This window comes from Lutra lutra, chromosome 17 (genome assembly GCF_902655055.1).
Source record: "Lutra lutra chromosome 17, mLutLut1.2, whole genome shotgun sequence".
Classification (NCBI taxonomy): Eukaryota; Metazoa; Chordata; class Mammalia; order Carnivora; family Mustelidae; genus Lutra; species Lutra lutra.
In genome coordinates this window covers 11,678,016-11,692,410 of record NC_062294.1, presented here as the reverse complement: position 1 = coordinate 11,692,410, position 14,395 = coordinate 11,678,016, and the positions used below count along the sequence as shown (strand labels likewise).

Here is a 14,395-nt window from a genome sequence, read left to right as displayed (position 1 = left end):
GCACGTCCCCCGCCCTCCATCAATGGCGAGAACGCATCCTTCCTCACGGACTAAGCAAACGCATCCTCTTCTGGGAAGACCGCTGGGATTACCCCCCCCGCCCCCAACATGCGCCCCTGCAGCCCCCATGCAGCCCTCAAGCTGCTGGCCTCAAGTCGACTTCTGCCTTAACCTCCCACCAAACCGTGGGCATTACGCACGTGTCCATAGGACTGACCGACTCAGATATGAATCTATTAACGAGAAGGGGCATACCGCAGCTGGCAGAAAACTAATAATGACCCCCCTCACCAACTCTGGTCAGGCCCACCGTGAAAGCCCCAGGAAATGACGACTCAAGGCAGGGAGGCTGGGAACTCCAACAGGTCCCATAATCCATGAGGCACAGAGCCTCAGTTCCATCAGACATGCCTGAGGTTCCAGGTCTACCCAGGGTCAAGGAGCTCACCACCTCCCACCTTCTCAACTGAAACGAACCAAGTGACCCTGAATCGTCCCCCATGGTCTCAGTTCTACCCTAGGAGTTCTGCTCCCACCCCAATCCCTCAGTCAGTGCTGTCCAGGCCTAACGGCATGCCCAACAACATGGGGGTGGGAGGCATCCAGGAATGAGAGGGAAGGAAGAGGCACCCCAGGGAAACTGAGGGGAGACCACCTTGGTTTTAGGGAGCCTCCCTCCCTAGGCTTCAGGACAGTGACCATCACCCCACACAATACAATCAGGGTGTGCCAGAGTCTCTGAATACCTCCAGGGTTGCACAATGGTCTGCAGCGAGGTCTAGGGTAGAACCAGACCGCGCAGTGCCTTACCTCCAGGATCCTCAGCTGTCCTCCTAGACCATTGGCTGAGCTTACAGACACCATTAGGCAGTTCTCAATGCCAGAGAAGCAGGGAGTCAAACCTGGCTTTGTCCTGCAGGGAACCCTCTGGCATGGCCTAGAAAATACATACAAGCCCAAGATGGACCCACAGCTACCCCTACACCTGAAGCACCTATCTGACACCCAGGGCTCAGCTGACTCAGCCCCTGGCCAGGTGTGCCGCCTCAGCCCTCTGCCATCTGTAAAAGGAAGGCATTGGGCTAAAGGCCCATGGACAGCTTGTTCAAAATCACATTCCTTGGGGCACCTGGCTGGCTCAGTTGGTAGAGCATGTAACTCTTTTTTTTTTTTTTTTAAGATTTTATTTATTTATTTGACAGAGATCACAAGTAAGCAGAGAGGCAGGCAGGGGTGGGGGTGGGGGGAGGGAAGCAGGCTCCCCGCTGAGCAGAGAGCCCGACCCTGGGATCATGACCTGAGCCGAAGGCAGAGGCTTTAACCCACTGAGCCACCCAGACGCGCTCCACCCCTTATCAATCTTAAACTGCCCGCTTCCCTACAAGAGGAGCCAGTTGTCAGGAAAACACTACCTACAGAGCCCCTCCTGCTGTTCCCAATGTCTCTGCACCAAAGTCAGTCATGGAGCCCAGTCCCTCCAAAACCCTGACCCTGTCCTCAGCCCAGCTAGCACCCGAGGTTCCAAAGAAGCAGATCAGAACCAACAGGGCCATCCGTGAGAATCTGTCCGTGCTGGATGCTAGAGGGTTCTCCTGGGTCTCTACTCTTGTGGACTGAGGAGGTGAGACCAGTCCTCATGGCCTGGCAGAGAACCCAGCCCGCAGGGCTCCAGGCGGGTCTCTGCAGGGGTGGGCGGGGACACAAAAGGCCTGGCCCTCAGCAGGCTGGCCCTACTCCATCCTAGCTGGCCTTGGGAGAGAGAGGAGGTGGCTGGCTGGGACCAAGGGAACTGGAGACCCACCCTCCCGACTCTGGCTCTGGATTAAAGCAGCGCTGGAGGCAGGGTCGCTGGTGTGGGCCGGCAGGCGGGGGAGGGGAACCCTGCTCAGGCAGAGGCATTTCAAAAATTTGCTCCTTTTCCACTTAAACTCCCTCCCACTCCCCAAGCCTGTGCCTCCCAGAATGGCATTTCCGCTTTGTAATCAAGGCCCTGGAATCTGTGCCCCACTGTGATGGAAGGGAGGTAACTGGAAGCGGAGAGGAATGCCCACTCCCAGGTCTGCAGGTAGATGGGAGGGGGAGGGGCACCAACTGAGCAGACTCTGGCTGGGGTGTTTGGGGAACCCTCAGTGCCAAGAAGCTCTGACAGGGATTACAGCCCCCAGGACAGCCTCCATGCTGGCCCTAGACAAGGGCTCTAAGACCATGTGCTCATTTCATGCCCACAGCAATCCTGCAAAACAGGCTTCATGATTAGCCTCATTTTCCTGATGAAGAGGTTGAGACCCAGTTTATGGCCCCTAGCCTCATCCTATTGGCTCCCAGCCACGAAGGGATCAGAGCTGGTGAACAGGGAAGGGACGATGAGGCTGCTAGACTGGTAGGGCTCTGGGACAGGGCAGGAAGGGAACGAAGGAGGCACTAGGGCTCAGAAAGTCAAAGAAGCTGTCACACTAAGAGACCCCAAAGGACAAACAGCACTCCCCCAAACATGGCTGAGTTCAGAACCGGGGCCCCATGCCCTCACTCCGACACGAAGGGCAGGGCACGTGGGGGCGATGAGGTGGGGAAGGGACTGTTGGCTGGAGGCAGCCTGGCATCTCCTGCCTGCTTGCGGACTCCCAGTTCACAGGCTGGAGGGAGGATGTCACCAACCCCTCCCCTGAGGCCCAGAGCAGTGGGAAACACGGTGGGACCAGCACATGGGGGCAATGGCTCCCATCTGTCCATTAAAGGCGCTGCTGATTATCCCAGACCCTAAATGGAGAGGAGAGCTTGGAACCCTGCTCCCGCTCTCTGGGCCTTTGGGGTCCTCTTCTTTGGTCAGACCTGCCGCACGAAGAACTATTCTTGCTTTAGGGCCAACAATGTCTGTTGCAGTGTTTGTAAGAGCAAACAAAAGGGGGGCCTAACCTAAAGGTCCAACTGTAGGGGACTGCTTAGACGACCATGGCCTCTCCATGGAATACCATGCGGCTATGACAGTGGCCACGTTCAAAGGCCGAAATCACGCGAGAAGATGCTTGTGACGATGGCAAGTGGAAAGAGCAGGCTGAAATGGCTTGCGCGGTGTGACTGCAGGCGGCCCCTTTCCCAGCAGCGCGAGAGGGTGGCTGGATGGGTCAGCTGATGGCCAGCTCTGGGAGCGGCAGCAGGAAAGGATTTCCTGAGGCCAGAGGTGAGTCCTGCCAGCCCTGGGGACAGGAAGAAATGATGTATCTGGAGGGCCACAGGGTATTGACGCCGTCCCCCTGCGCTGGGCGCTCACACTGGCAAGCTCACAACCAGCCTGTGCGCCAAAGCCAGCGGCCATCGGCCCCGGAAAGCCAGGCGTCCAGCTGTGTCCAGAAACCCTGCTGCACACAGGATGGACCCCCGCACATGGGCCGGCGGAACTGCCACTCCCCAGAGCCCCAGACAGGGGACGTGCTGGGCCCAGGTCCCAGCACCAGAACTGAGCTATGACTACAGCCCACCCACCCAGCGACCCAGGTGTGTCCCCGCGGAAAAGCACCCCAGGTGACCCCAAACAGGGCAGAGCACATACTCCTAGGATGAGGTGGCAGATGTCCGACATGAAAAGCTTTCTCATTCTCCTCTGTTCTCTGAGGACAGAGTGACCAGTGGCCAGTGGGGCAGTTCATTCGTGGTCATGAGTGGGACTGGGGGAAGCTGGGCGGGGACACCAGCCTGGAGCCAAATGGCAGCCTGCCATCCTCTTCCACGTCCCTGCAGGCTAGCACCCGGAGACCTGGGTTCCAGGGTGAGGGCAGGGTGCCACCGCCAGGTGCAGGGACATAGCCAGTGTGGGCCGAAGGCTGACTAGCCTCCAGCTCCGAGCTCCAGGCCTGGCTCCCAGCCATTGCAATGCCCCCGCTTCTCACAGCTGCCTCCCCTCCTGCTCTGGCTCTTTCAAGGAGGGAACTCGAAGGAACTCAATACTCCTCTAATTCTTTTACCGATGCTTTTCTAATTTGAAAATTAAAGAGCAGCAGAGGCACCTGCAGGGCCGTGCCTGCTTGGGAGAGGAGCTCTGTTCACAGCAGGCCCCAAGCTGGAGCTGCTGAACCCTGCGTGGCTGGGCCCCGGAGCACTTCCCAAAGGCTTCCTGCCACACCCAGGGCACTTACTCCCAGGGTCCCAAGTCCCCTTTCTCCTCTGCACCCCTTCTCCCTCATCTTCCTCTGAGACCACCTCTCCCGACGGGATCCCCCTGGGTGCTGGCAGGCAGGTGGAGGCTTGGACCAAGAACCAGGCCCCCCAGGTTTGTAAGGAGAAGGTTAGGGCCTGGGTGCATCTGCCCTCTCTGCTGGGGCCAGAACACTACTCCCTGCACCCTCACTGCCCCCCCACAAACACTACCTGGGAGAGGAATGCAGAAGAGCCTGCAGGAGAAATGGGGACAAGGGAGAGAGGAGCAAGGTCCTGGCTGGAAGTGGGGGATGAAGACAAGTCCCTGTCCCCAGCGAAAAAGCCTAGCTGCTGGTGGCTGCCCAGGCCTGGCTGACAGCCTGAGCCGGCGGGGACAAGGGTGCGGTCAAGAAGCCACCCCAGCTAGCCATCTGCTCTCGCCTCTCCCCATAGCAACCAACCCCAGCACATCAGGGCAGTTGGAGGGGGATGACTTCAAATGCCATCTGCCAAACCCCCCAAGCCTACTTCCGCAGGAACACAGGTGCCCACACCCACAGAGACCCAGGAGGGGCAGAACAATGTGGCCCAGCCACTTGGGTGGTGGGCAGGGGGAGGCTCGAGGGCGCAGTGGAGTGACAGAAGGGGACTCTGGGGGTAGCTCCGGCAGGCAGGCACCGGAAGGCGCTGCTGCTGCTCCCTCCCTGGATAGTACTGTTGGGGCATCCCACCCACCCTGCTCCACTCCAGTCCACAGAGAAAGGCTCCATGGACACCAGGACAGCCAGACCCCAGTCCTCACCCAGCTGGAACCCACAAGGACAGGGGCGGAGCCTGTAAATGGCTCCAGCCGGCATGGGACTCCCAGCGTCCCGGCACCTTTCAGGGCCTTGGCTGGCGCCTGTGTTCAGAGTAACGACACCAGCCATCACCAGGCTATGAGACTGCCGTGGATCAAGGCACCCTGGTGTCAACAGCCCAGACAGGCACCTGCCGGTCACACAGCAGCCCCTCCGGGGCTGGCACGGGGCGGGGGCGGGGGGCGCTCCCTGGGGCACTCCACTAAGCCCTCCCAACTCTCCCAGCCTCCACTCAGGTGCCCTGAGCTTCCCGAGTCCCTGAACCACAAGAGGAATAAAACTTCCTCTGACACCCTTGGACAAAACCTTCCTGTGAAGCCCCATTGCCCCCACCTGGACCAGCCAAGGCTGGGGGCACTGGCCATCCGGGGAGGGGCCAGTTACGGGGTCTCTCACTGCCAACGTCACAGTGTGCCGGGGATGCCTTCAGCACCTGTCACTACCAGCATAGAGCTGCCGTGAAATTGGGTCCCTGGCCTGGGGGAGGTGGGGGTGGGGGGAGACACACACACACACACACACATGGGAACGCCTGTGGGGACGAGAGCCCTGGAGGGGACTGCAGCGGACCGCAGGGGACAGCAGGGGCTATGTTATACAAGGTGCTGGGGGAGGGTCCTCTTTGAGAAGGTGGCATTTAACAGATGTGCAAATCTTCTACCAGACTCACTGTGCATTAAAAATAACAGTAAAGATTAGTAAAAATAGCACAGGCTCGTCAATGCCCTCTGTGTGAAGTGCTCTGGACGTAGGGAGCAGTTCTCAAGCAGCCCCTCCCCCATTCCTTGAGTAGGGGGGTGTCCACCACGCTGGGGCTCCCCAGAGTTGAAGTAGAGCAGCCCTGAGTGTCTGCCCAGTGCGGTGTCTCGGAACAAAGAGCAGCGAGCCCAGGAATCTGTCTGGACCCGAGAGAGTGGAGGGACAGGGGCAGCTCTCAGGTAAGGCTCCATCCTTTCCTCCCTCCTGCTCTCCTAGAGGTGTCTCCCTGCCAGGACCACTGGAATGGACTGGAGGGGGACTCCAAAACCTAAGACTCCAAATGGACTGTTCACGGGGGACTCCAAAACCTAAGACACTTCACCTCCGGGACAACCTAGAAAGAGGGAACACAAACCCCAGATACCTGGACAGGGCTGATCAGAAAGGTGTGGGGGTCACACCACTTCCTGAACCAGATGGAACTTTGGGGGACCCAGGATCTGGAAGCACAGACAACTCTCTAGGCACACGTGCTTGGATATCGGGCTTTATAAAATATTGAAATGGAGTATTACGCCAACAGCAATGCCAGTGTCCCAGTGCCTAAAAATACCCAGCATACAAAAACCAGAGGCAGATATCCATCAGCAAGAGGAGGGCTAAGTACATAATTTCATATTCATAAATGGAACACTACTCAACACAGCAGAGAGGAAAGAACTCTCGGTACACACTGCATGGATGAAAACAAGCAGACCTCCAAGAGCACATCGCTATATGCTTCCAGTTACAGAAAATTCGAGAACAGGGGTGCCTGGGTGGCTCCACTGGTGGAGCGTCTAACTCTAGGTTTCCAGCTCAGGTCATGATTTTAGGCTCTGTGCTCAGCAGAGGGACTGCTTGGGATTCTCTCTCTCACCCCCCGACCCCTCCCCCAACATGCATGTGCTAGTATGTTCTAAGATAAATAAATAAATCTTAACAAAAAAAAGAAAAAAAAAGAAAAAAGAAAGCTCAAGAACAAGTTAAACTAAGCCACAGTGTACAAAATCAGAACACAGGCCACCTTACAGAGGGCTGGGGACAAGTGACTACAAAAGGGACACTTTCAAACTTTCTGAGATGATGGAGATGTTAATTATCCTGATTTGACTGATGGTTACATGGGATCTGCATTAGTCAAAACTCATCTAACATCTGTCCATTTCAATATATATAAAATATTCTTTAATAAGAAGAGTCTCACTGGTAAAAATTAAACAAAACACAAAGGAAAACATACGTGGAATCAGGAATACCAAAAATAGGTATTGCAATCCTAAACCCACCGTGTTACCCTTTTTGCCCTGACTGTTAGGGAGCTTAAAGTTATGTATGTCTACCTTCCCCATACATTACATAGTTCTGTATCTTTTGACCATCCCAGACTATTTGTGTCTTTCACTATAATCTGCTTCAAATCCTTCTTGGAACTTGGAGAGTTTTAAATAATAAATTTAGATTACTGAAAAGCCCCTTCAGGCTCTAATCTCCTTTAGAGAAGGGATTAATTTTAGAGCTGCAACTTGTGACCATCCATCCAACCAGAGCAGGCATCCAACACCACCTCTACCACAGTCCCCAACCTGTCTCTGGCCATTTTTCTTTTTCTTGAAGGGAGGGAGAAAATGGCCCAGCAAATAGTGACTGAGAGTAAATCAAAGAAAACAATGGGGTTGGACCAGGATGCAATCAGAGCAGGCAGCTGTGACAAAGCCCGAGTCAAAGGCTGGGGAGGCGACAGTGACCCAGTGGTGAAGGTGACACAGTGGCATGCTGGGGGGTGGGGGGAGGGGCAGGAGCCCAGGCACCCCTGACCAGGGAGCACAGCCTCATGCCTCCTTCCTACAGAAGAGCAGTCCCTTCCTGAGCAGGTGGCCCAGATCACACCTGAGGACAGACTGCAGGGCCCCAGGCTTCTACCGCCTGCTGGTCTGTACCCACTCCTGGTGGCATCCAGCACAGGGCGTGCCCACCTGGCCTGGGGCCCGGCGGGCCAGTTGGTGGCCATAACAGAGGTCACTGTGTGTCAGTGGGATGAGGACAAGTACCGGCCATCCAAAGCCCAAGAGGCAGGGGTCCTGTAGGCAAGGGGAGCAGGCGAGAGTCTAGGGTCACCCCATGCCAAGGCCTTGGCAGGAAACACACCAAGCAGCCAGTAGTGCAGAATAAAGATCATAACCTCAAACAAAGGAATTGCTATGACTTATTACCCTCTTACTAAAAGCTTTCTGCAACCCTTGCCAAGTTCTCACAAAACTCCATGAGTTATTGTGGTTAAGCTCCCTGTAATACAGATGGGGAGACAGGCTCAGAGGGCTTCAGTAAGAGCTCAAGGTGTAGACAAGCCAGCACGATTCATTCTGGAGCCCTTGCCCTCAATCCACCCTAAGTATCCCCCATCCCGAAGCAGCCTCTCTGGGAACCCTCATTCGGTCCCCAGCCAGGCCTCCAGGACAGCAGCAGAGGCGCCCAGCTCTCTGTATGGGGCCAGGCTGCCTGTCCACGGGGCTCCCCATACCCCACTGCCTGCTCTGCAGGTAGTCAGGGCCCGCTAGGGCAACGGGGCAGACATAGGCAAGCCAAGCAGGCCCGAGTCCGACCTCAAGGAAGCCTGCAGCCTGGGGAGGGAGCCTGACAGCAACCAGATAACCCTAACAATAAATACAAAATCACAGATGTCAGTCCCAGAGGGCTTTGCAGAATGGTGCCCTCTGCCTGAGCACTTGAGGGTGAGCAGGAGTGAGCAGGAGTGACCCGGTGAGCAAGGCAGTGGCTGGAGATCACTTCCTACAGAGGGAGGGCCAGGCAGAACCATGGCCAGGTAGGAGGAGGGGCAAGCCAGGAGCTTTGGAGACTGACCAGCGGACTTTGATCTAAGACCTGGCCTCCTCCACTGTCCTCTTCTGAGCCCAGTCCATCAGGCCTCAGCTGTCCACAGCCTGGAGCAGTGAACCCAACGCAGAGCCTCCCAGCTTCCTGGCCAGCTCTCCCATCACAGCACCGGCGGGCATGGAACCAGCGACCACTGGTTCCTGGGATCGCTGGTGGATCAACCAGGTGCCACACCTGGTCCACTGATCTCCACCAACTGCAGCAGGGACCCACGGGGCTAGATCCACCCTGCCTTGGAGCTTACAGTGCTCGGGGCCAGCTGCCTGGACTCTCCGAGTCTCAGCTGCCTTATCTCTCCAGGGTGCCGAAGGGGTTACACAAACTCATACTTGAAAAGCCACAAGCAGAGGGTCAGGCTCTTAGCAGCCTTGGCCTCTGCAGACAGCTCAACAGGCCACAGCCCCCACAATTAGAGAGGCCATGCAGGATGATGCTCACTTTCCGACTCTGCGTCCTGGCAGACCCGGCTCCCACCCCGACGTCGTCTCTCAGTGGCCACGAAACCCTGGCGAGACACAGGTCCTCCTCGACCCTGTGAAGCCTAGAGCCCAGCACCTGGCACGCACACCAGCACCTTCACTCCTTGAAAGGACCCACTGGCAACCAGTAAAGGAGCAGAAGGAAAGATAGTATTAATTTTAAAAAGGAAAATAAAAAGTAATAAGATTAAATTAAATGAATAAATAAAATACAAAGGAGCAGAGAGGTTAGCATGGTCGTGTCCATTTCACAGACAGGAAAGGAGTGGCAGGAACAGACATCAGGGGACTTATCCACAAGCTGGAAGCTGGGCTCTTGCCTCACAGTGCCAGGGGCAGGCAGCACCTTGTCACTCCTACACATAAATCATGCCAATGCCCACCAGGGTTCTGGGGGGGGGGGGTGGCACAGCGGTTTGCCTTTCAAACGCTTCCTGCCTGACCAGAGGGAAGAGACAGGCCTGGGGTGCCAGATGGCCAAGCCCAAGAAGAAGGCCAATGTCAGGGAGCAGCCAGGAAGTAAGTCTCCAGGTGCTATGTGGGCCCTTCCCTCAGCTCAGGGAAGAGGAAGGGGCAACTGAGCAGGGATGCAGGGTGCCCCCGTGTGCCCTCCCGCCTCTGGGCCCCAGAGCCCATGTGGGTCAAATATCAGAGTGAGACCAGCTAATCCCTGCCCAAGTCCCTGCTCTAAGAGGAAGTCACTCCTGGCTCAACCTGGCCCATCCCAACCTTTTCTCTCCCTGCCACCACCTCCCATTCCATTCTGAAGCATCTCATAATTTATATGGGCCAAAGTGCTTGCGTCAGCCCCATCCAGGAAAAGACTGCCCAAATGAATGGGTGTGCTTAAAACCCAAACACATCCGTGAGGACCACACGGGCAGTCACCATTCTGGCTTAAGGAGGCGGCTTAGCCTGGAAGCCTCCAAGGGGCCGCACCACTCACAAGCACATGAAAGCAATTTTCAGAACATTTCACGGAAGGTCCAAAAATGAATCTCTCCTCCCCACCCCACCAGCTTATACCCTGCCCAAGGTCCCAGGAGAGGGCCAGGGTCCCTGCCATACCTCTCCCTCTACAGAGTGGGCCACTGAGGTACAGAGCCCAGGATGGCTGCCCAGAGTCCTGTAAGGCAAGGGGTCTGGCTGCCATCCTGGACTCTGCGTCCAGACTATGACTGTGGACACAGATCTCCCAAACTGAGACCATTCCAGCTTGTGAAGTGGCCTGAGTCACATCCCCTGTTCAGTACTGCCCTAGAGCCCCAGGCCCTCAAGCAGGCTCAGATGGTCCACTTCCCTTCCAGCCAGTGCCTACAGGGTCACAGCCGGTCCCTTGATGCCCTGGGCCAGAAAAGATCCAGAGCTTTGCAGGACAGCGGAGCAGGAAGGAAGAAGGCTTGACAGGCATTTTCTGTCTTCTTTCTTTCTTTTTAAAGATGAGGCAGTTATGCTCTGAACCAGAGCAGATGTTGGGGGATTCGGGGGCGGGGGAGGGGGTGGAGTTCACCTCGGCACAGTCTGGGAGACTTACTTTTTTCATCTGTAACTCTGCATTAGCGCTCTGGGGGCGGCAGGAGCTGGGGGTCTCTGGTTCCATAATACCAGTGCTTTGCACTTACACAGCTCCTCTGCTCTCTACGCCCTGCAGGATGGTTGGCCAAGAGGCCACTGCCCTGCCAGGAAGCCCCTCCTGTCTGCCTCACCCTAAGAGTGGGGTCGAGAGTGAGGAGCAGTCTCAAAAAGGAGGTCAGGTGGGCAGGCGCAACGGCCCACCGCGCCTTCCTGTCAGAGGGAAGAGACCCGGAGTCAGCAGAAACAATGGCTGAAAGCCACCGCTCTTCGGCCTGCAGGTGGCGCCCCTTCCGGGAAGGATCCGGGACTTGGGTCCCTACCTCAGTCTGTCCATCTGTAAAGCGGGCGGGGGCCTGCACCTGAGGCCTGCTGACGGGGGGTGGCCACGACCACTTGACACCCTCAGGAGGCGGCACCAAAGCCTCCAGATGCAGGCCTATGCCCGGAGCCATGATGGCCTGGGCACTGGCCAAGCCCGCCGGGCTGGGCCAGAAAGAGGGGGTGACAGGCGAGAGGAGAAGCCCCCTTGGCTAGGAGGAAGGGCTGGTCCCAGCACCCAGGGAAAGTGAGTGCATCAGCCTTTCTGGGGGCAGGCACAGATCCGCACTCCGACCAGCAGTCAGTCCTGGGGGGCGGGCTGTCCCGGGAGAGATACAGAGCCGGCCCCAGGCCTGACCATCCCGGGGACGTCCCTGGAGCACACCAGGGCAGCCATCCCGGGTGGTTTCCTGTGGGCAGCACAGACCTTCCCCCTTCACCCGGCCCAGTCGTCCTGGGGGGGAGTTCCCGGCGAGAGACACAGACCTCTCCCCACTAGGCCTGGCCATCCTGGTGGGGGAAGGGGTTCTGCGGGACAGCACGAACTCCGACCTGACCCAGCCGTCCCAGGGTTTTCACCGGACCAACAAAGGCCCCCGCGAAGCCGGCCGTCCTGGGGGGCTCCCGAGGGGAACAGCACGGAGCCCAGACAGAGCCGGCTCCTGGGATGTGGAAAGAAAGGCAGAGGCAGAGAGGCCGTTTTGGGGGAGACGCCCCCACGCTAACTCCCATGCCCGGCCCGGGAAGGCCCCAGGTGGGGTGACCCCCGCCCTAATGTCCGGAGCCCCCGCGGCATCAGGCCTGCAGCGGGCGGCGCGAGGTCTCAGGCCCGGCCAGGAGCAGCAGACCCGGGGTCCCAGCCGGCGGTCGGTACTCACCGGCACGGACATCTTGGCCGCCGCTCCCGGGCCCCGGGCGGGCAGCGGCGCCGGCAGGCTGGGGGCTCCGGTCCGCCGCGCCGCTCAGAGCCCCCCGCGCGGGGTCCCGCTGCTCTCGGGGTTCCCCGCGGGCTCCTGCGCGCTCCCGGCGGCCGGACTGTCCGGCGGCTCCGGCCCGCCCCGCGCATGCGCCGCCTCGCGTCGCCCCTCCCCCTCCCGTCTCCTCCCCGGGGGCCGCGTTAAAGGCGAGGACCCCGGACCGCGGCATTTTTCTGTCGGCCCAACGCGGCGAGGAGGCTCGGTCTCCACCCCTCACCCAACCTTCAAGGGCCACCTCGAGTCGCGCCATCTCCTGCTCTCCCACCCGGTTCTGGAGACCAGAGCCCCCACCCCCCACATTGGCCAACCCAGGATGCTGGGCGCCTGCCCTGCGGTCTGGCGGGGCTCCCAGTCCCTGTGCCTGAAGGCGATTGCAGGTCAGCCTCGCAGGGCTCCTAGAAACCGTCCCCGCTCCTCCCGCTGAAAGCCCAGAGACCCGGGCACCCCCACGCTGCGCTGCCCAGACCTCCTCCGCCCGCTGTGTCCTCCCCCTCTGCCCCTCCCTCGGTGGTGGGGAGCTCCCGACTGCCTGGGAACAGCCTAGCGCATTGTCGGGTCATCTGACAAATAGAGCTGACGGATAGAGCTGGACTGGCTTTTAGGGAGGATCCTGCCTCCCCATAACCCCCACTCAAGGGCCACCCACTGTCAGGCCACCCAGGGCCAAGGGCTAGCCCTCAGACGCTGGAAGACGGGCCTTAGCGGCCCCAGCCTTTCCTCTCCAAGGTTAAGCATCCCCAGTTTCTTCAGCCATTCCACATCTGCCATGGTGTCCACTGATAGCAGCCAGACCTGTGCGCCCTAATTTCCCACCCCCTGCCAGGTGGGCCTTGCTGTTCTCATGTTACATTTAATAAACGGAGGCTCTGCTACCAGAAGGCAGAACCAGGAGTCTGACCACTTGGGTCCACCACTTATGGTATACAGCCCATCCCCGTTCCCTGGTGACCCTTCCTGGGCAAAGCTGCACCCAGAGAAAGGCTGTTACCGCCCAGAAAGGATGAGTGAGGGGCGCTTGGGTGGCTCAGTGGGTTAAGCCGCTGCCTTCGGCTCAGGTCATGATCTCAGAGTCCTGGGATCGAGCCCCACATCGGGCTCTCTGCTCGGCAGGGAGCCTGCTTCCTCCTCTCTCTCTGCCTGCCTCTCTGCCTGCTTGTGATCTCTCTGTCAAATAAATAAATAAAATCTTTAAAAAAAAAAAAAAAAAAAAGAAAGGATGAGTGAGCACATACACCAAGGAGGAAAGGTAGAGCGGGCTCCATGAGGCAGGCTGGCCACAGATGTACTTCATGGTAGGACCTGGGGGACAGTGCTCAGGCTCTCAAAGAGGTCTGTGGGAGCAAGTGCCCAGGGCTACAGGCTCTTCCATCCACTAGGTGTGCAGTGCCAAGAGTCCTAAGGTCATTGAACAGAGGGACAAAGTCCAGGGGAGAAGAGCTTCCTCAGAGACTCAGATCCGGCCCCAGGTACCCAGGCCTCAATGGCAGATCACCTGTTGGGGTTTAGGAGGCTTTCCAGCCTTCTTCCCCCAAGAGGTGGGGCTGCCTTCGTCTTCTCTAGGATGCTCCTAGGAAAGTCCTAACAGTGGGCCCCAGCAATGAGAGGGGTACTAGATGTGCAAGAAAGGGGGGAAATCGAAGCCTGCTATGAAGCCCAAGTCCCGATTCTAGGACTGATGAGCTGGGGTCCCTTCCTGCTCCACTTAAGCAGGGTTGTCCGCCCCTTGAAGCAGGCGTTATCAAGTATGTGCCTCAGTTTCCCCAGCCCCGGTACTTGGTAAGGCATTGCTGGAGGGAGCAGGCAGGGCCACTGCAAACAGAGGGGGTTCTGGGCTGACAGCTGCCACCTCCTCAAAGGGTGCTCTGTGTGTGTGTCTGGCAGGCAGCCCTGCCCGTGCCCACCCGACCGCATCCAGCTGGCACTGGGGCTCCTGAGCTGGGAGCAGCAGCTCAGCCTGGCGCCTGGGCTCCCAGCCACATGCACCCGCTGTCTCAGAGGTCCCCACTGCCACCCTGGCCCCTCCCTCCCTGAGCCCGGGCTGCTCCTCCTTCCTTTTCTCCAGCTTTGGCTGGATTCTTTTCGCCCACTGTTTCTGTGTTCTTTCCCATCAGCCCCTTCTCTAGGAGCCCAGGCCAGAACGGGGCACCCCCTCCACACCCCTGAGTATAGGGAAATGGAAATCCCGGGGAGGGGTGGAGCAGGGGTCATGACCTCCAAACTGTCTAGCCCCTGCCTCCATCTGGTCCCCAACAATGGCTTACAGCTGCTTGTTCGGGGATGGTGTCACTAACTCATCCCTTAGCACAGGAAGAGGGATCTCTGGCCAGAGCCTCACTTATTCCAAGGCAGGGATCCAGCACTCTGGGAAGGGGGTTGTCCCATCCCACCCCGACTTCATTCCCCCATTCCCCAGCAGGCAAAT

General features: G+C 58.3%; 1 protein-coding gene across 2 annotated transcripts; it reads right to left on the bottom strand.

Annotated features, from left to right (window-relative positions):
* Positions 1-160: 160 nt before the first annotated feature.
* LOC125089506 (circumsporozoite protein-like) lies at positions 161-12,761 on the bottom strand. Of its 2 annotated transcripts, XR_007123960.1 has the most exons (3): positions 11,875-12,761; positions 2,914-3,194; positions 161-937 (listed from the first exon to the last, which is right to left on the bottom strand). XR_007123960.1 is itself a non-coding variant. In XM_047711737.1 (2 exons), the coding sequence occupies exons 1-2, from the start codon at positions 12,221-12,223 to the stop codon at positions 2,995-2,997; spliced, it is 549 nt and encodes a 182-aa protein (XP_047567693.1). In that variant the 5' UTR covers positions 12,224-12,761; the 3' UTR covers positions 1,586-2,994. The 2 variants fall into 2 exon arrangements, 1 of the variants encoding a protein (XP_047567693.1); XM_047711737.1 differs by lacking the exon at positions 161-937 and having other exon boundaries at positions 1,586-3,194.
* Between the last annotated feature and the right edge of the window lie 1,634 nt (positions 12,762-14,395).